General features: G+C 44.2%; 1 protein-coding gene across 2 annotated transcripts in view; it reads right to left on the bottom strand.

Moving 5' to 3' along the window:
* Positions 1 to 21,904, bottom strand: part of rbbp5 (RB binding protein 5, histone lysine methyltransferase complex subunit) — a 30,659-nt gene that overhangs the window by 7,211 nt on the left and 1,544 nt on the right. Inside the window, exons 2-14 of one of the 2 annotated variants that reach the window (XM_033042822.1) lie at positions 21,585 to 21,610; positions 18,532 to 18,704; positions 14,622 to 14,762; positions 12,855 to 13,017; positions 11,131 to 11,240; positions 9,162 to 9,281; positions 8,006 to 8,159; positions 6,277 to 6,348; positions 5,881 to 5,998; positions 5,186 to 5,255; positions 4,118 to 4,223; positions 2,159 to 2,282; positions 623 to 811 (exon numbers count right to left, since the gene is read on the bottom strand). In XM_033042822.1, coding sequence (XP_032898713.1) covers positions 623 to 811; positions 2,159 to 2,282; positions 4,118 to 4,223; positions 5,186 to 5,255; positions 5,881 to 5,998; positions 6,277 to 6,348; positions 8,006 to 8,159; positions 9,162 to 9,281; positions 11,131 to 11,240; positions 12,855 to 13,017; positions 14,622 to 14,762; positions 18,532 to 18,704; positions 21,585 to 21,610 — 1,566 coding nt within the window. The remainder of the gene's footprint in view (positions 1 to 622; positions 812 to 2,158; positions 2,283 to 4,117; positions 4,224 to 5,185; positions 5,256 to 5,880; positions 5,999 to 6,276; positions 6,349 to 8,005; positions 8,160 to 9,161; positions 9,282 to 11,130; positions 11,241 to 12,854; positions 13,018 to 14,621; positions 14,763 to 18,531; positions 18,705 to 21,584; positions 21,611 to 21,904) is intronic. The other variant, XM_033042823.1, reaches the window with a different exon arrangement.

The following is a 21,904-nucleotide window of genomic DNA, read 5'->3' as shown; positions in this document are numbered from 1 at the left end:
CGCTCAGCATCGCCAAGGACTGCTCTCACCCCAACCATGGACTGTTTACTCTCCTACCATCCGGGAGGCGCTACAGGTCTCTCCGTTGCCGAACCAGCAGGTCCAGGAACAGCTTCTTCCCGGCGGCTGTCACTCTACTCAACAACGTACCTCGGTGACTGCCAAACACCCCCCCCCCCCCCCCCCCCGGACACTTATTATTATTTATTCAAATCATTTGCTATGTCGCTCTTCCAGGGAGATGCTAAATGCATTTTGTTGTCTCTGCATTGTACACTGACAATGACAATGACAATTAAAATTGAATCTGAATCTGAATCTGAATAGAGGTGAACAGAATAGAGGTGAACAGACAGGATATGTTTAAGAAGGAAGATGGATGAAGACAAGAGGTGGTTGGGTAGACTGAAGGGACATGGGAGGAGCATTGTATGGAGCATGTACATTAGCTGTACACACTGCTTGTGTGCTGTGAATGCGATGTCAATCCATGCAGTTAGACAGCTAGCTTGCTTCTCCCTCCCCCATGCAGAAGCAGGCCCAGGGACCAGAGGAAATGAAGGGGTGAGGGAAGAGCACAGGTCCCAGGCAGGTGGCAGGACGTCCCACCACCAGTCCTTACCTGCGGGTGGCTCGACCACTTCCGCCAGCTCCTTGCCCTTCACTGCTCCTTCCAAAGGTTGACCTCTGTCCCCTTTGAATGCTTTCGACTTAATGAAATCTTTCTCTTTACCTTTCGTTCCTTTTGGCCGGCCCGCTTGCTTTTTCTTCGACTTGCCGTCGCCCTTCACGCCCAGCAGCGGGTGAACTTCTGCAAAAGGAAAGAAGAAAAAAACAGAGGTGGCAGTTACTTCGACTGGCTTTAGATGCCACGACTAGATGCGTTAAACTTTGAGCAAAACACAAAGCGCTGGTTACCCAAGTGTTGGTTGAGCCAGGTATTATAACAGCATTTAAAAGGCACTTGGACAGGTAATTTGATAGGAAAGGTTTAGAGGGATATGGGCCAAACGCAGGTAAATGGGTTTTCCCTGATGCTCCGGGTTCCTCCCACAGATTTGTAGGTTCATTGGGTTTGGTAAAAATTGTATGTTGTCCCTCATGTGTAGGATAGTATTAGTGTACGGGGATCGCTGGTCTGCATGGACTCGATGGGCCAAAGGGCCTGTTTCCACGCTGTATCTGTAAAGTCTAAAGTCTATGTCCCAAAGTTTGTAGCTAACAAGATTGTGGAAAACGTCACAGTTGAAATGCAGGAGAACTGGAGGCAATTTGTCACATGCACCCAAGTAAATATAATTCTACAATGCAAACTGCTATTGTGTCTGCACTTTGAACAATTTATCTCACTGCAGTCTTTCCAGAGACCAGCAATTCTCAAATAAATGATTGAATCTGCTTCCACCATCGTACTGAGCAGTGTAAATTCAAATTAATCAAGAGCAAAGAACTCTGCTTAAAACCTGAGCCAGCTAATATAATGCTCAAGGAGGCAATGGATTATATGAATCAATTCCTGGTTTCAGGTAAATTACTTCTACAGCTGGAAAACCACAATACGAATCAATATCTCCAATAACTCGACTAGGAGTGGAGCAATGATACTGTCAGTATTCCCAATTGTGATTAGCAACCAATGAGTTGAAGGGTGTAGGATGGAACTGCAGATGCTGGTTTACAGAAGACAGACACAAAATGCTGGAGTAACTCAGCGGGACAGGCAGCTTCTCTGGATCGAAGGAATGGGTGATGTTTTAGGTCTGCAAAAAAAAGGGTCTCCACCTGAAACATCACCCATTCCTTCTATCCGAAGACGTTGCCTGTCCCGCTGAGTTACTCCAGCATTTTGTGTCAGTCTTCAATTATTTGACGGGACTTGGGACCTAGCAAGAACGTCACTGTTAGGGTTCAGGTGCATTTTTTTTTATAGGCGTGTATTAAGATATTTGATGAAGTGTTGGGCACATTCATGCACTCGTAGTGTATCGTACATCCACTCAATAGCCCAAGGAGTCTCAGAGCCAAATCTGCAATGACGCCTCCTTCATTGACATTCAGCATTTGAACATAGCAGCGGAACTACAGGAACTACGGAGATGGCAATATAAGGAGCACAATGCTGGTGACTGGGTCTATCAGAGAACAAGCAGTTAATTACCATCAGATGGTACTCCTTGTAGTTCAATGTTAGTCATTTTGGGTTTCTTCTTGGGTGGCTGGGATCCATCAGTTGATGCCGGTCTCTTTTTCTCTGGGTTGGTCAGCTCATCGGTTCCAGGGTTCTGCAGAGACACCAGTGAATCGAAAGCCTTTAGTTATGAAGCGAGATTCAACAACCATTCCACTACTTTATCTTGTGTGTGCTTGAATTATTGCGATCACAAAACGGGCAAATGTAACCCAGGGCAGGATTAGCGATTACCATGGATGGTCGGGCGACACGGTGGAACAGCGGTCGTTGCTGTCTTACGCCAGAGACCCTGGTTCAATCCTCTCAACCCCATTCTCCTGCCTTCTTCCCATAACCTTTGACACCCTCGAGAATCTGTCAATCTCCGCTTTAAAAGCAGCCAAAGGCTTGATCTCCATAGCTGTCAGTGGCAATGAATTCCATTGATACCCTCTGACTGAAGAAATTCCTCCTCGTCTCCTTTTTAAAGGTACGTCGTTTTATTTTGAGGATGTTCCCTCTGGTCCTGTACTCTCCCACCAGTGGAAACATCCTCTCTGCATCCCCTCTATCCAGGCCTTTCAATATTCGGTAAGTTTCAATGAGGTCTCCCTCAACCTTATAAACTCCAGCGAGTACAGGACCAGTGCAGTCAAATGCTCATCAAATGTTAACCCAATCCTCCCTGGGATCATTCTCGTAAACCTCCTCTGGACCTTTTCCAGCGCAACCCTCCTCAGATATGGGGCCCAAAACTGCTCACAATATTCCATATGCAGTCTGACCAGTGCCTTATAAAGCATCAGCATTACATCCCTGATTTTATATTCTAGTCTTCTCGAAATAAATGATAACGTTGCATTTGCCTGCCTTATTACCGTTTCAACTTGCAAATTAACCTTTTGGGAATCCTGCACCAGCATTTCCGATTTCTGAACCCTCTCCAAATTTAGAGAACAGTCTATGCCTGGAAGAGCTGTGATCATCAGGACTATGGATCAGATGTTGGAAGATGGCATACGACTGGATATCTCATTTTAGAATGGCACACATATGATGGACCAAATGACTTCCTTGAATTTCATAATTTTTCAAAGATTCTTCAACTAGTGGTGAGGACAATAGACAATAGGTGCAGGAGCAGGCCATCTGGCCCTTCGAGCCATCACCGCCATTCAATGTGATCATCCCCAATCAGTACCCCGTTCCTGGCTTCTCCCCATATCTTTAAGAGCCCTATTTAGCTCTCTCTTGAAAGTATCCAGAGAACCGGACTCCACCGCCCTCTGAAGCAGAGAATTCCACAGACTCACGACTCTCTGTGTGGAAAAAGTGTTTCCTCATCTCCATTCTAAATGGCTTACCCCTTATTCTTAAACTGTGGCCTGTGGTTCTGGACTCCCCCAACATCAGGAACACGTTTCCTGCCTCTAGCGTGTCCAAACCCTTAACAATCTTATATGTTTCAATGAGATGCCCTCTCATCCTTCTAAACTCCAGAGTGTACAAGCCCAGCCGCTCCATTCTCTCAGCATATGACAGTCCCGCCATCCCGGGCATTAACCTTGTGAAACTACGCTGCACTCCCTCAATAGCAAGAATGTCCTTCTGGCTAAAGGTATTTTGGAATATGAAATTCCAATGGTAACATAATGACCAGGGCAGCTAAAGAGGAGAGTGTAATGGAGATAGAAAGATGGGTGCAAAGATACTACAGAGATGTTCAGAAGCTCAGCTAGGACTGAAATGTGGCAAGGCAATTTTAATACAACCAGTCTTTGACATTGACTTACATTATAAACCTCTCAAATTCAACGCTGCAAATCAGGTTTCTATGACCCGCTCCCTCCCATCAAGAGACTTTTATGCAAGGAGACGGAATTCAATGAAGTAACTATTCCATTTCCCCCACCTGCCTATACCCTCGAGCTAAGGCACCAGTCTCACCTGCACAGGCTCTGGGGGAGGTCCGTAAGGGTTCTCCTCAGGATCTTCCACTTCTGGTGATATTGGAAGGTAAAGCAAGGCTTTGCAATCTTCAAATTCCTCATCACTGCAATAATAACAAACAATGAACAATATTACAGAAACTGTCAACGTGAAAAGCTCCTTTATTTAGCAATATGAAAACAAGGATGAAGCACCCGTCTCCAGCGCAGTGGTAGAGTTGCTTCCTCATCATAAACCTCTGTCCACTGGTTCTCGATTCCCCTACTCTAGTTACAACCTAGTTACAACCTCGATTCCCCTACTCTAGTTGGATTGCAACCTTGTCGTGGTCGGGGAGCTTGTGTGTCTCAGTGACCCCAAGAGCTATGCCAGTGGGAGATTCGTCTCCTGTTAGGGTCTCCCATGCTGGACAGGTGGAAGGGTAGAGGTGAGACGATGAGCGATCCACTGGTCCTCCAGGTTGGAGGTTGAGCACAGGGCTAACAACCCTGTCTCGTAAAACAAATATGTTACGGAAACAGCAACTGAAGGAATCAACAAGGACCTCCGTTACTGCCATACATGCCAAAAAGGCATAATAGGCAGTAAGTAAGTAAGTACTACTCTTGTTAAGGTTCACTTACTGAAGAACAGACAACTCATAATGGGTTAGGGAAACCAGCTCAAGCTTTACTGATCATCAGCCAGCGATAGTGTCAGGGATACAGAGTCAAGTATGCAACAGACACTTGGCTCTCCTGAGCCACCACTCTAATGAACAAAGACATACAACATTCTTTATAGTGTTTTCCGTGCCTGGTTTTGTACACCTCTATAAGATCACCCCCCCCTCTTCCTGCGCCCTAATAAATAAAGTGCTAGCTTTTTCTACAGTTCAGGCCCTCGTGTCCTGGCAGCTTCGCTATGTTTCAGGAATAAATATTTTAAAACACACCAGAAGGGTGGAAGAGGAAATGTGATGTTGGAACAAAGATCGTCAGCAATCAACACGGGAATTTCCCCAGCTTAGAATGAAAGTATGATTTGCCACACCACTGAACAGCTGACATCGGGCTAGTTAGCTACCTGCTACAAAAAGCAGCGATTGGATCCACAGACGTCACATCAACTTCTTCATCTTCTGCCGCATCTCCACCTAAAAGTATTTGATACAGAAATAGGGCAAAAGATTGACATTAAAGGAAAGTCAGAAATGTTCTTTATGGGATGAAGCAGTTCAACAATGCCATAGGACAATTATATAAATGAATAAACAGGCTGCCACAATTCACACATTTCAGTTTGGCAGAATATTAAAATAAACCTCCAATAGCCTGCAAGTGAAGCTCAGTAGGTCCATCCGCTATAACCAAAATCCATTATACTGAGGTCCGTAATAACAAGGGTTTACTCTACTGGAGGGATTCCATGGTAAAGCTCTGCCACTTCACATATATACAAGGACAGTCAAAATATCTTCCAGCACGCATTAAAATAAGAACCATTTCAAGTTGTGGCTGGCACTGTAATACTGGCCTCTTGCGGTAAACCATTGTGTTTCTTTCAAATACATTTGGTTAATAGCACAATGAACCATATGGCTGCCTGTAACATTTTCATCTAATTAGAGGTATGTTCTTGCAAAAGGCAAGTCACGTGCGTCTTTGGTGCTAAATGTGCTGCCTTGATCACAGCACACGTAACACCAACGTTTCAGTAGGAAGGTCGGTACGCTCATTAATAGCAACTCAACAAAATTTTAAAAGGACAGGCATTCTTACCAGTCTGTTCCGGCTCACTCTTATCTTCATCCTCAATGTCAAACTCAGATTCTCTCTCTTCATATTCAACATTCTCGTCCAACTCTTTAAAGTCTGGAGCAAAAGCACTCCAGTTTTCCTGTGAAGATACAGTCAGATTAGGCAACATTAAAAAAAAATCCCTCTTGGGATATGATGCCATTATAGATCCAACTGGAGATAAAGGACAGATTTGCCCAGAAGGTGGGGACTGGGTGAAGTCAGGGGGGGGGGGGGGGGGGTGAGGGGGGAGGGGTGGGGGGTGAGGGGTGAGGGGTGAGGGGTGAGGGGGGAGGGGGGAGGGGGGAGGGGAAGATCTGAATGAGACGTTGTACGGGTCCAGGATCAAAGAAATTGAAGTGAGGCCGGTGCACTTACCACTTGATTCTGAGCCCAAATGGATACAACCCCACTGGATATAGAAGCAATGATCGGTCTGACAGGGTGCCACTGGAAAAAAAACATTTAAAAAGATTAAATAAAAATAATTTACAATGTTGATGAACTTGATGCCTTGCATCCGTAGGCACAACAGGATTTCTAAATGGAATATTTTTTAATATTCTCAAAATGAAATTTGTTCAATATTTTAGATGCTGTAGGATAGCTGGAGATTTATAAATCACACCTGTGCTATTGTAATGCACAGCAGGGTTCAGAAAAGGCTCAAAATTATTGCCTTTCGTGTTTTTAGTTGTGGAAGATTCGATAGGGTTAGTCATCTGTTCATAGAGTCACACAGCAGAGAAGTAGGCCCTTCGGCCCAACACATCCCAAAGGGCGGCACGGTGGCACAGCGGTAGAGTTGCTGCATTTGCAGTGCTTGCAGCACCGGAGACCCAGGGTTGATCCCGATGGGTGCTGTCTGTACGGAGTTTGTACGTTCTCCTTGTGGGTTTTCTCCGGGATTTTCGGTTTCCTCCCACACTCCAAGGGCGTACAGGTATGTAGGTAAATTGGCTTGGTAAATGTAAAAATTGATCCTGGTGTGTGTAGTGTGTTAATGTGTTAATGTGCGGGGATCACTGGTCGGCGCGGACCCAGTGGGCCGAAGGGCCTGTTGCCACGCTGTATCTCTACACTACACCAAACATCCAGATCAACCATGATGCTCCATCCAGCTAGTTCCACTTGTTCCTACATGACCCATCTCCTTCTTAACCTTTACTATCTATGTACTTGACCAAATCCCTTTTAAATGCTGTATTTGTACCAGCCTCAACCACTTCCTCTGGCATGTATTTCTTTATATCCACCACCTCCCCTGTAAAATGTTGCCCATCAGATTCCCATTAAATCGTTCCCCTCTTCGCATAAAGCTGTGCCCTCTAGTGCTAGATTCCCGACTGAGGGAAAAACACTCCGTGCATTCACCCCATCTATTTCCCTCATGTTTATAAACAACTCTGTAAGATTGCCCTGATTTCCTGAGTCCAAGCAATAAAGTCCGAGCCAGCCCAACCTCTCCCTGTAGCTCAGGCCCTCAAGCCTGACAACATCCTCAAATTCTTTTCTGCACTCTTTCCAGCTTAATTGCACATTTCCTATAACAGGCTGATGAAAAATGAGCACAATACTCCAAGCACAGCCTCATCAATTGCAACATAATGTCCCAACTTCTAAACTCAACGTCCCGACTAATGAAGACCAGCGTGCCAAAAGCCTTCTTCACTATCCTATCTGCCTTCAATGCCACTGATTAAGTAATCTTAACTGGTATTAAGATTAGAATTCAGGCAGCAGCTCTGTACGTTGAACCCTATTGCAATTAGGGGGGGCACGGTGGCACAGAGTTGCTGCCTTACAGCGCCAGAGACCCAGGTTCGATCCTGAGTGCCGTCTGTGCGGAGTTTGTACATTCTCCCCGTGACCGCATGGGTTTTCCCCGGGTGCTCTGGTTTCCCTCCACACTCCAAAGATGTGCGGGGTTGTAGGGTAATTTGGCTTCGGTAAAAATTGTCAATTGCCCCTGTTGTGTAGGTTAATGCAAGTGTGCGGGGGTCACTGGTCGGAGCAGACTCGGTGGGCCGAAGCGCCTGTATCCACGCTGTATCTCTAAACGGAACTAAAACAATGACAACAGGGACCGTTCACAATAGTCACTCACCGCTACATCCAGTAGCAGCTCGCCCCGTGTGCCGTGCAGAATCTTCACCAGGTTTCCAATGCTCTTCTCCCAGATGTAGAGAGCATGTTGCCGTGCCGATCCAGCACAGATGTACTCTCCGTCCCCAGAGAAACAACACTTCTTCCAAGGTGTTCTGCGATTGAAATAACCCACCAGATCACATAAATTACAGAAACATCATCACAAACATTGAGCCTCTTTTCACATAATTCACGTGCAAACAGTCTTTGCTTCAAAGACAAAACCCTGCGGGAAACGGGTGTTTAGGCATTGCCCCTGTTGCCCATTCCCGACATCTAGATGATTCAATTGCTTTAAGTAAAGCACAAGAATCTCTGGAGGATCTCAGCGGGCTGCGCAGCATCTGGGAAGGGAATGGACAGGCAACATTTCGGGTCAGGACCCTCCTTCAAAGTCTTTGGACTTTGGAGATACAGTGCAGAACCAGCCCACCGAGTCTGCGCTGGCCAGCAATCACCCGGCACACTATCCTATACTCTAGGGACAATTGACAATTTTACCAAAGCCAATTAACCTACAAACCTGTGGCTTTGGAGTGGTGGAAGAAACCGGAGCACCAGGAGAAAACCCACGCGGTCACGGTGAGAACGTACAAACTCCGTAAGGACAGCAGCTGCAGTTAGGATTGAACCCGGGTCTCTGGCAATGTAAGGCAGTAGCTGCGCCACCTTGCTCTCTGGAAAGGTCGCCTGATTCCCTCCCCAGATGCAGCCTGACCCAGAGCTTCCCAGCACTTTGTGTTCTGCCCAAGATTTCAGCATCGACATATCTTGTGCCATGAGAGTGTTTATTTTTTCCATAATTAAGCACGTATTAGTGAAACATATGGCACGGGAAGTTGTGGGGAAGATGTGTGGCGAGTTGATACAGAAATATAAAATCTGTCCATTCTCACAGATAATTTTGTTTTTGAACAATAATGAATAAAACTGAATGCTTGTCAGTGGCAGATGTTCAAATTAATTTCAGACTTGAGTAATACACACATCTTTGGGACGGGAAGAACATGCAGCTGATAAACAGCTAACCTCACATCTGTGTTTGCAGCAAACATAATTACTCTGCAGCAGAACCAGTAGCTGAGAAAATGAATCTCAATTGTGAATCTCCTTACCTGTTCACCAGGTCCTGCAGCTTCTGCATCGGTTCAGGCTCACCGTCCCGCCCACAAGTTAAGATCTCCCTGCCATCATACACTCGAATGATTCTGTCTGCCGTGTTTATTAAGAAACAGCTGCCAAGAGGGAATATTGAATTGAATTGAATAAATTCTATTAGCCAAGTTTGTGTACATATAAGGAATTTGCCTTGGTGCTTTGCGCGCAAGTAACAACACGATATACAGTAGACAATTAACAATAAAACATTATTATTTAAACACGTGAAGAATGAAATAAAATACCAGAGCAAAAGGAGGCTACAGACTTTTGGCTGTTGAGTAGAGCTACTGCTTGTGGAAAAAAAATGTTTTTATGTCTGGCTGTGGCGGCTTTGACAGTTCAGAGTCGCCCTCTAGAGGGAAGTGATTCAAAGAGTTTGTGGCCAGAGTTCGCAGTGGGAAAATGCAGTGAAATTCACTTCAAGATTGCTTACATGCACAAAACACTTAAATGCAAACCATAATGTATTAAGATAACGACACTGGTCGAAGGTGAAAGGGAAAAGATTTAATAGTGAGAGGCCTGGAGGCCTGGTGTTGAGGCAGATACCATTTAAAAGACATATGCACAAGTACATGGACTGGATGGAGAGACTAAAGGGATATGGACAAAACACAGGCAGGTGGGAGTAGTATAGATGGAGCATCTTGGTCAGCATGGGCAAGTCAGGTCGAAGGGCCTGTTTACATGCTGTAAGTAAAGTCACAAGGCTATATTTCAAGGGAAAGAAAAGAAGAATTTAAAACCTTACAAATCAGATTTTTTGAAGGGGACAGACACTATGTCAATATTACTCCAGCTCTGTTCAAAAGATCAGACCGCATTAGTGTTGTGGTCTCCCACACCACTGCATCATGAACAAATAATTATATGTTGCAGTTTGGAATGAAAATTAGATTTAATTCTATCCGTCTGCATGCTAAAACCAATAATGCTCCAGAGTTGACAGGTTGTGTGGTAACCTAACATATCACCTCATTCCCAGTGAATTTGCTTCTCAATAGAAAATAGACTGATTCTCTATGAATATAAACGAGCGGCAAGATGTCGAAGCTGTGGCTTCCGAGTCCCAATTATTATCCAGCAAATCCTATAAGGAATCTGAATGCAGACACCAGGTGCCAGGCTGCTGGGCTTGTTGCGACCAGTTTACTAATCCATCAGAGCACACATAACCAAACTCAGGAACAGCTTCTCCCCCTCTGTATCAGGCTTCTGAATGGTCCTTTGTATGCCAGAGTACCGTGCGATAGACCTCCACCTTTTTGCGGACACTGGACTCTTTCTATGGAAATGATGCGTTAGTCACTCTGGACCTTCCCCTTTGCTCTATCTGTTGTAGTGCAGTTTGTCTTGATTGCATTTAATGTCGAGCATGTATAGCATTATCTAATCTGAACGGATAGCATGGAAAACCACGTATTTCACTACACATGACAATAATAAATCTAAACCTAAATTATTCAGGCTCAGAAACTGCAGCCTCTTGCATGCGATGCCATCAGTCAGTGCTTTCAAGTGAGGAATTCATTCATGAAAGAGATGAGGAGAGAGAACTACTATTAAAAACAAACCCAAAAAACAAATAATGGAAATGTAATATAATGCAAGTTGCATTACAGTAGGTTGTTCATTCTGGAACTTAATTCTCTCACTGGCTAATCGAAAAATAACCCAAGGTTTGTCACCGATTTACCAATTTACACCGTTGTAACTGTTCGATGAATTATTTTGTAACTTTGTCAATGCCAGAAACGTGACGACTCTTAGACGAGGTCTGCTGTATGATTTTACCTTTTTTTTTGCAAAACAAAGCATTTCACTGTAAATATATCACGCTACATGTAAAGGATCATTGAATTGATCGAAAATAAAGTCCTTTCTGAACCAGCAGTGACATCTGAGAAGCGGCCAATATCTCACCTGCCTTTCCTTGCAAATTCGATAGATTTGATAGCCGTGGTATTGCTGGTACCTGTTGTGACGCGGAATGAAGCCACCAACTCTTGTGTATCAGTCTTTAACACCAAAATCTGAAGACGAGTAAGAATACAGGAATTGACATGAAGATAGACTCGCATATCTGGCATTGCCATTGTTCACCACTGGTAAATTTGCAATGATAAAATACACGACTGTAAGGAAAGCCAAGGTCCAATCTGTCCCCACAATCAGGCTCATACACAAAACATAGGCCACTGTGGGTGCAGAAAAGAACTGCAGATGCTGGTTTATACTGAAGATAGACCCAAAGTGCTGGAGTAAGTCAGCAGGTCAGGCAGCGTCTCTGGGTGCCCTTCAGTTCCGATGTAAAACAACATCCATTCTTTTTCTCCAGAGATGCTGGCTGACTTGTTGAGTTACTCCAGCACTTTGTGTCCATCATAGGCCACTGTAGGCTTTATCAGCTGATACTGTGGCGTAGCTGGCAGAGTCGCAACCTCACAGCGCCAGAGACCCGGGTTCGATCCTGACTACTGGTGCTGTTGATGCGGAGTTTGCACGTTCTCCCTGTGGCCACGTGAGTTTTCTCCCACATCGCGAAGACGTGTTGGTTTACAGGTCAATTGGCCTTCTGTAAAACCCCTCGTGTGTATGGGGTGAATGCAAAAGCGCGATAATATAGAACTAGCATGAACAGGTGTTCAATATCCGGTGTGGACTCAGTGGGGCCGAACGCCTGTTTTATGTTGTGTTTCAAAAACTAAAACTTAAAAATTAAATTAACAGCTTTTCTTCCTTGGCAAATACTCATCAGGTTAACATTCATAGGCTAAAAATATTTAGGGCTTGATTGTTAATCTATACCGATTAAACTAACCCATTCAAGTGGAATAGTAATAGCAACAAGAAACTTGTGCAGTAGGAAGTTCCAATTTAGACTTTAGAGAATGGGGTTGAGTGGGAAAGATAGATCAACCATGATTGAAAGGCAGAGTAGACTTGATGAGTTGAACGGCCTGTAACTTGTGAACTTCTGAATCTGTGAAACATAGAAACATAGAAAATAGGTGCAGGTATAAGCCATTCGGCCCTTCGAGCTTGCACTGCCATTCAATATGATCATGGCTGATCATCCAACTCAGTATCCTGTACCTGCCTTCTCTCCATACCCCCTGATCCCCTTAGCCACAAGGGCCACATCTAACTCCCTCTTAAATATAGCCAATGAACTGGCCTCAACTACCTTCTGTGGCAGAGAATTCCAGAGATTCACCACTCTCTGTGTGAAAAATGTTTTTCTCATCTCAGTCCTAAAAGATTTCCACCTTATCCTTAAAGAAGAGACAGAGCTTGCAACATTTGGAATATTATTCTTATACGGTTGATCAGATGGATTGCAGAGATAAACTAATTGAATAAATGGTTAATTTTGGAACATTAATGCTGAGGAAAATTAATTTTAACCCAAGTACATTCATAATCAAGGACACTAAGTGCTGGAGTAATTCAGCAGGTCAGGCAGCATTTCTGGAGAACATGGCTAGGTGACGTTGCAGGTTGAGACCCTTCTTCAGACATAATAAGCGACGTTTCAGCTCGAGACTCTTCTTCAGACGCATTGCTTCCACATTCACAATCAATGAAGTTAATTTTCCCCCAGGATAATCCAGAAAATCAGATCAAGCTTCCATGTTGATACTCACCTTTCCCTTGGCATTCCCTGTGTAAATATAATCTCCTCGCCGGTCAAAAGATGCCACAACGTTAAGATCTGAGTCGTCATCTACAGGTAGAACTACGTGCTTGGAATCCGAGAGAGTCAGCAGAACCGGTGCACACTTCATTGGGCAGACCAGCACTCTGTTCCTGTTGGTGAAAGTATAAATCAGACACAATCCTTTCCATATCATATATTAATAACACATAAATGGCTCTCAGAAGCCAATAGAGATCCAGTACTCTGAAACCCAAAGGAATTGCCGGCAATGCCACATACATTCAGATAATTGGTGTCAAGGGTTATCTTAGACTTGGAGCACTCCAATCACCCATCTACCTCAGTTCACAGCATTTGTTCTCATTTTATAGAAGGACTGATGTTGGGAATGGTTCAACATTATGTTTGTTCTTATACAAGCAGTAACATAAACAGGGTAGACAGTCAGAAGCTTTTTCCCCAGGGTGGAAATGTCCAATACTAGCGGGCACAGGTATAAGTTCATAAGTTGTAGGAGCATAGTTATGCCAATCGGCCCACCAAGACTACTCCATCATTCGATCATGGCTGGCAGAGTATAGAAGTGAGATCGACCGATTGACCAAATGGTGCCAGCACAATAACCTGGCTCGCAACACCAGCAAAACCAAGGAACTGATTGTGTACTTTGGAAGGGGTAGGATAGGGACCCACAATCCCGTTTATATCAAAATCGCTCTTCAGACCCGAAACGTCTCAACCCAAAAAGTCACCCATTCCTTCTCTCCAGAGATGCTGGCTGCCCCGCTGAGTTACTCCAGCAGTTTGTGTCTACCTTCGATTTAAACCAACATCTGCAGTTCTTCCCTACCCAAGTACGAGGAATATACGGATATGGATCATGTACAGGGAGATAAGATCAGTTTAGCTTTTCATCGTGTCGGCACAGACATTGTGGGCCAAAGGGCCTATTCCTGTGCTCTGCTATTTGGTGTTCTATTCATTGCTTTTTTAAACTTGCCCCAACACATCGCCATTGCCAATAATTATCCAATCCTTTATACATTTTAATTCCCTGTCCCTGTTCTACTTGTGGGCTCGCCTTAAACAGTCAATCTCACAGTTCTAAAAAGAGAAAAAGATTCAAGAAAGGAATTGGATCTAGACATTTTTAGGCCACGGAAATACTTTTGAAGAGTGATCAGTGTTTTAATGTGGAAAACGCAGTAAATAATATGCACACAGCTCGATCCAAACAAACATATGGATGCAAAAAGCAAACCACTGGAAGAGTTCAGTGGGTCAGCCAACATCTGTGGAGGGAACCCCTTTGTCTTCTCCACTTATCACCCGCAGTCTCGTCCAATGTCAACATCAAGCAGGTGGAAGAGAAAAACCTACTAGAGTCTGCACGATAGAGGAATAATCGCCAAACAATAAATCTAATTATTCCCCACTGGCAATGCTGTGTCCCAAACAACTATCAATCTATTACCCGTTCATGCCAGATCAGCCCCAAAACCATCAAGAAATGATTGAATCGTGTACAGCAAAAGTGATAATTTAACATTTTTGATTCTTCTGGCAATTGGCAAGGAACTCAAGAAATATTTGGAAAGTGCTTCACAAGTCTTACTTCCACAGTACTAGGGATGTTTTGCAGCCCAAGGCGGTGAGATTTATTTATTTTTTACTTTGCTGTGTGGTAATTATTTTTACTTTGCTGGCAGCTTGTCTATGACTGAAAGTCTATCCCAACACGTGGAATACTTACTGATCCCTGGGATGGAATTGTACTTTGAGAACCGGTGAAGGAAAACGGAACCTTTGGTCACAATCTCCGGACAGAACATCCCAAAGTGACACGATGTTGTCAGTGGAAGCGCTGACTAATTTATGCCCATCTCGGCTCCAACTGCAAGACATAACAAACATATAAATACCATAGTTTGGGGTCGACCACAGTTTGTCAAGCTGGGGTACAGTGTGTCTGGCACAGTGGTGTGCAATGTTGGAGCCCCACAGGGAACGGTTGTGGCCCCGTTCCTCTTCACCCTGTACACAGCAGACTTTAACCATAAGTCTGACACATGCCACGTACAGAAATATTCAGATGATACAGCGATTGTGGCATGTGTAAGGAACGGGCAGGAGGAGGAATACAGGAACTTGACCAGTGCCTTTTGTGCCTGGAGTGAAGAGAACTGTCTCACCCTGAACACAACAAAGACTAAAGAGATGGTGGTTAACTTTGGCAGGTCCAAGCTCCCCCTTCAGCCGGTCAACGCTGCAGGGGCTGACATTGAGGTGGTGCAGACATATAAATACCTTGGAGTGCACCTTGACAACAAACTGGACTGGTCTGTCAACTCTGACTCCCTCTACAAAAAAGGCCAGAGCAGACTCTTTTTCCTCAGAAGGCTCAAATCCTTCAATGTGTGTAAGGATATGCTGCACATGTTTTACAACACAGTGGTTGCAAGCGTTATTTTCTACGCTGTTGTCTGCTGGGGCAACAGCATTAGTGCAAAAAACAATAGGAAGCTGGTCAAACTGGTTAAACGAGCTAGCTCAGTGCTGGAGGGGAGAGTAGACTCTGGGATGGAGGTGCTTGAGAGGCGTATGAGGCACAAGGTGCCGGTCATCCTGAAAAACCCCGGGCATCCCCTCCATATAATTCTGGAGAGTCAAAAGAGCACTCGGAACAACAACCGGCTCCTCTCCCTGCCCTGTAGAACGGAGCGGTTCAGGAGATCCTTCACCCCTGCAGCCATTAGATTTTATAATTCGGACCGCTAGGCTGTAGGGGGATGCATTTTGCAATTATTAATTTTTAACTGTTAATTATTGGTCTTTTTAAGTATTTATTGCTCTCAGGTAGTGTCCACATTGTATTCTATGTATTTTCTGTCTGCGTTCGTTTTGAATCTGTGGGTTTGTTGGTTGGGAGCTTCTGGACATCTGAATTTCCCTGAGGGGATCAATAAAGTATTTATTATTATTATTATTATTATTATTAGTTAGCAAGGAGATTTAGTTTTGTTTCGTTTAGTTTAGAGATACAGCACGGAAACAAGCCCTTCGGCCCACCAGGTCCGAGCCGACCAGCGATCCCCGCACATTAGAAACATAGAAACAAAGAAAATAGGTGCAGGAGGCCATTCGGCCCTTCGAGCCTGCACCGTCATTCAATAGGATCATGGCTGATCATCCAACGGCCACCTACGCCCACTAGGGACAAATTTTACATTTACCAAGCCAATTAACCGACAAACCTGTACGTCTTCGGAATGTGGAAGGAAACCTAAGATCTCGGAGAAAACCCACGTAGATTAGTCTCGAGATACAGCATGGAAACTTAGTTAGAGACAGCATGGAAACAGGCCCTTCAGCCCACTGAGTCTTGCACTATCCATCACACACTAGGGACAATTTACAATTATAGCAAGCCAATTAACCTACAAACCTGTATGTCTTTGGAGCGTGGGAGGAAACTGGAGATCCCAAAGAAAACCGACGCAGGTCACATGGAGAACGTACAAAATCTGTGCAGGCAAGCACCCGTTGTCAGGATCGAACCCAGGTCTCTGATGCTGTAAGGCAGCAACTCCACAGCTGTGCCACCCTGCCGCCGAGATAGGAGCTCAATTTTTGATTGGCTTAGGTACTTGCTCTTTTATTTATAATTCTGATTTTAACTGCTGTCACAATATGTAATATTAAAATACTCAAATATTATCAAATATAACTACTTCCCTGGTAAAGGAAACATTTTTGCTGTAAAAGATACAAGGGCCTCCACCAATTTAATCCTCAAACCCCAAAAAGATTCAATGCAATAAAGGCCAAAACCTAAGCAGTTGACTTAAGAGAATTCTGTGCTAAAAGTGGTGATAACAAAATGTGATTATACTGAGTGATCCCAAGTGTTATCCACTTTGTTGCCCTTTCCCCATGTTCCCCGATTCCAAGAAGAAATTCCAAAAAGAAAAATCTATCGACCTCAGCTTTGAATACTGTAATCTTAAACGGAGCATCTGCAGTCATAGAGTCATAGAGTGATACAGTGTGGAAACAGGCCCAACTCGCCCACATCGGGCAACAATGTCCCATCTAACCCAGCCCCACTTGCCTGCTCTTGGTCCATAACCCTCCAAACCTGTCCTGTCCATGTACCTGTCCAACAGTTTCTTAAATGTTGGGATAGTCCCAGCCTCAACTACCTCCTCTGGCAGCTTGTTCCATACACCTACCACCCTGTGTGAGCAAAGGTTACTCCTAGGATTCCTATTAAATCTTTTCCCCTTCACTTTGAACCTATGTCCTCTGGTCCTCGATTCCTCTACTCTGGGTAAAAGACTCTGTGCATCTACCCAATCTATTCCTCTCATGATTTTGTATACCTCTGCAAGATCACCCCTCATCTTCCTACGCCCCATTGAATAGAGACCCAGCGTACTAAACCTCTCCCTATAGCTCACACCCTCTAGTCCTGGAAACATCCTCGTAAATCTTTTCTGAACCCTTTCAAGCTTGATAATATCTTTCTTATAACATGGTGCCCAGAACTGAACACAATATTCTAAATGCGGTCTCACCAACGTCTTATACAACTGCAACATGACCTCCCAACTTCTATCCTCTTCTCCCCGCCCCCCCACCCCCCATCAGTCTGAAGAAGGGTTTCGGCCCGAAACGTTGCCTATCTAACCTTCGCTCCATAGATGCTGCTGCACCTGCTGAGTTTCTCCAGCTTTTTTTTGTGTACCTTCTATACTCAATACTCTGACTGATGAAGGCCTCTGAGAATAGGTAATTCCAAAGATTTATAGTCCTCTTCATACATACATTTCTGCTTATCTCATTCTTAAATGGTCAGCCACTTATTCTGAAGGAATGAGGCAGGAGTCACAACCCTCTGAAGGTGACGCTTCCATAATCTCACGTCTCAATGCGTTCACATCAGTTTTGGTTGCCATGTTATAGGAAAGATGGTGTCAAGCAGGAAAGGGTGCAGCGAAGATTTACGAGAAGGGTATCAACCCAAAATGTCACCCGTTCCTTCGCTCCAGAGATGCTGCCTGTCCTGCTGAGTTACTCCAGCATTTTGGGTCCACCTTAGATTTACAAGGATGTTGCCAGGACTCGAGGGCTTGAGCTTTAGGGAGAGGTTAAGCACGCTAGGACTCTATTCCTTGGAGCACAGGAGAATGAGGATGATCTTAGAGGTGTACAAAAACAGGAGAGGAATAGATCAGGCAGACAAACAGAGTCTCTTGCCCAGAGTAGGGGAGTCGAGAACCAGAGGGACATAGGTTTAAGGTGGGGAAAAAATGTAATAGGAACCCGAGGGGTAACTTTTTCACACAAAGGGTGGTGGGTGTATGGAACGAGCTGGCAGAGGAAGTAGTTCAGGCAGGTACTATCGCAATGTTTAAGAAGCATTTAGACATGTACGTGGGTAGGACAAATTAGAGGTATAGAGGTCAAAGGCAGGCTGGAAGAGAGTAGAGGGGACAGGTTAGTCGACGCGGGCAAGTTGGGTTGAAGGGCCTGTTTCCACATTGTATGACTATGACATTTCATTCTTCTAAACTGTACAGTGTAAGGCAATCATAGGACAAGCGCACCATCCATGGGGTTTAGAACATGCGTGTACGCAACTACACACAAACGTCACTTACCACAGTGAGCAGACGGGATGTATGTGGGCGCTAATGATCTTGGCAATGCCCCTTGTCAAGAAGTCCCAAATGACAATGCGGCCATCATTGCATCCGACAGCCAGCAAGGTGCCCCACCTGTTGAAGGTGCAGGTGAGGGCCATGCTAATACAGTCCAGTGTTCCATCTGCCTCCTACAGGCAAAAAGAATGACACCCAGTCATATCAAAGTGAGAAGCAGCCTTGCGTCTATAGCAACTTACATTTTCTTAGTAACCATAATTAAGATTTAAAATGTCCCAAGCAGCTTCAAAGGAGAAGAACCAGACAACATTCAATCGAGTCACTTGTAGATATTAAACAAGGTAAGCACTGATCAAAGAAGTATCTAAATTTGAAGAAGGTGGACATCTGGATTGTTTACTCTGGAACGCTGAAGGTTGAGTGGAGAGCTGATAGAAGTGTATTAAATTAGACTCAGAGAGGCATCGATAGGGCAGACATTTCTCCTCGGGTGGAAATGTCCAAGACGAGAGGGCATCACTTAAGGTGAGAAGGGCAAAGTTTAAAGGACATGTGCAGGGCAAATTTGTTTTTTTTCTTTTACACGGAGTGATGGACGCCTGGAATGTGCTGCCAGGGGTGGTGATGGAGGCAGAAATGACGGTGACATTTAAGAGGCTTTTTCATGGTAATATTGATCGTGTGCTGGAAGAATGGATTATTTACCTTGGGAGCATGTACCACACAGACAATGTGGGCTGAAGGACCTGCTAGATTGCTCCATGTTCTAGCAACGGCAGGAATTATTTTTTTATTTTTTTTATTTTTTTATTTATTAGAAGCAAATATACAGGAGTAGAGCAATCGGCATATAAAATTACACAGTAAATGTACAGCTTCAATTTTAACCGTTTAACTTTAACATAGAGGAAAAGAAAAAAGAAAGACCAAGAGAGAGAAAAAGTGAGAGGTGCAAAGATAGGACCCCCTAGACTACCAAAGTAGTGCAGCCAAAGAGTGAGTAAAAGAAAGAAAAGAAAAAGAACAAAAAGAAAAAGAGAGATAAAAGTGGTGATATACCTGCCTCTCGTCCCTCCCCACCCACCTCACCCAACCCATAGTTGGATTTAAATCCAAAGTTGTGTTGCGCCATACTATCCTTGTAAGAATTCGGTGAAGGGTGTCCATGTCGTGGAAAAAGGATCTGGTTTTTCTGCCAAGATAAATAATATTTTCAAGATGTAGTGTCTCAATGGAAGGAATTCAAGCATTTCTTCCATTGACAAAAGCAAAAGGGCCAGAGAAATGGGATGTGGGGGGGGGGAAGACAACAAAGGACCAGAACTAGAAGAACAGAGTTCTTAGAGGCTGGAAGGCTAGCAGAGGTCACTGAATTAGGGTAGACACAAAATGCTGGAGTAACTCAGCGGGTGAGGCAGCATCTCTGCGGAGAAGGAATGGGCGACGTTTCGGGGCGAGAACCTTCTTCAAGGGAGGGGGCGGGATAAAGATAGAATGTAGTCAGAGGCAGTAAGACTAGTGGGAGAACTGGGAAGGGGGATGGAGAGAGAAAGCAAGGGCTATCTGAAGTTAGAGAAGTCAATGTTCATACCGCTGGGGTGTAATTAGTGAATTAGGGAATATCTATGGCTTGGAGGGATTTGAAAACGACCATGAAAATGTGAATTCCTGATGTCAAGGTATCAATGCAAGCCAATGAGCACACAAATAACAAGTCAACAGAAGCTAGTGCTAAAGAAGGTACTGAGAGAATTCTGGATCTCAAGTTTAAGAAGGATGCAACATTGGAAACGTTCATGAGACTATAGAAATAGTCTAATTTCAAGTGGCAAAAGTATTAACGAGGCTTTCAACTGTAAATGAGCTGAAATAGGAAGGGGACCGAGTAGATGATTTTGGTGATGTGGAAAAATATGATATTGGAAGATCGACCAAAATGCCCAGGTTCCAAAGTCTAGTAGAGTATCTGACACCATCCAGACAACATGGATTTAGCTGACAACCCAGCAATATGAATAGTGATTTCTCTAACTTCAAGTAACCTTGTATCCCCACTCTCTCCATCCCTCCCCCCACCCTGGTCATCATACTTGTTTCACTGTAGTCCTGTTGTTCCGTTTTTATAACTTGTTAACACCGAGTCCACAGCCAACAATGGACCATTGTGTCCTCCACCTTTCCATGGCCATCATTACTTTGTGGGTATCTTTCACTCATTTGTTCTACATCTCTCTATATCCCCGTTTATATCTCTCGTTTCCCTTTCCCTTAATGTTTCCAGACCGAAAACGTCACCTATTCCTTTCTCCAGTAATGCTGCCTGACCCGCTCATTTACTCCAGATTTTTGACTCAATTTTCAGTTTAAACCAGCATCTGCAGTTCCTTCCTACAGCATGGATTTAGTGATCTGCTCAAAGAGTTTATGTTTGAATCAAGGACTGTGTGAATCCTTTATGGATATCCGGAGGATGGTGAAAAATATGCTGCACTTCTTGAAGTGCAGCAATTTTATCCCAGAATGCAACCCAGTTTTGGGCATAGATTCTGAGATTAAATATGATTTTAATATGAACAGTGGCCCTAATTGTCTAATTTATGCATGCCCTGGCCAAAGGCCATTTCAAGGATCTACCCTCATTTTAATTTTTAGAGATACAGCGTGGACCCCTGCACTAGTTCTATCCTGTACACTAGGGACAATTTCAGAAACCAATTAATCTACAAACCAGCTGGGTGTTAGGGAAGGGGGAGGAAACCGGGGGAGCATGCAAACTCTGTGCAGACAGCACCAGTAATCAGGATCAAACCCAGGTTTCTGACGCTGTGAGGCAGCAACTCTACCTCTGCGCCACAGAGCCGTCCTCGGTGCAAGGGTTCTCCTTCCTCTTTTCCCTAAACAGGTACGGGGCCTTAATAATTTGAATCCATGTCTCCAAAACCAAACGTAAAGATAACCAAAAATCATAAATTATAAACAGTGTTTTCATGGTTAGATTGCTACTGATCTCGCGGATACAAGAAAAATATGGCATCTTCAAAATAACCTACCTCTGGATAATTCTGTCCAAAGGACTCTGTTTAAAAAAAGAGAAAGCAATAATATTAAGACACTGAAAAGCATTCACGGTTCTTTTATCCTTGGGGATCTTAAATTTTGCCAATTAACCTACAAACCAGCTCGTCTTTGGAATGTGGGAGGAAACCAGAGCACCCTGAGAAAACCCACCAGGTGTTTGGTGATTTTTCTTTATTATAGAGAGAATTCTTCTGTCATCAACTGAGTAGGTCTTCTTGGCCTGTCAGTCCCATTGCGATTAGTAAGCTCACCAGTGATCTTTTTCTTCTTAATGATGTTCCAAACAGGTGAT

Source organism: Amblyraja radiata, chromosome 24 (assembly GCF_010909765.2).
Source record: "Amblyraja radiata isolate CabotCenter1 chromosome 24, sAmbRad1.1.pri, whole genome shotgun sequence".
NCBI classification, from domain to species: domain Eukaryota; kingdom Metazoa; phylum Chordata; class Chondrichthyes; order Rajiformes; family Rajidae; genus Amblyraja; species Amblyraja radiata.
The sequence above is the reverse complement of the archived record's forward strand: the minus strand, read 5'-3'. Positions and strand labels throughout refer to the sequence as shown.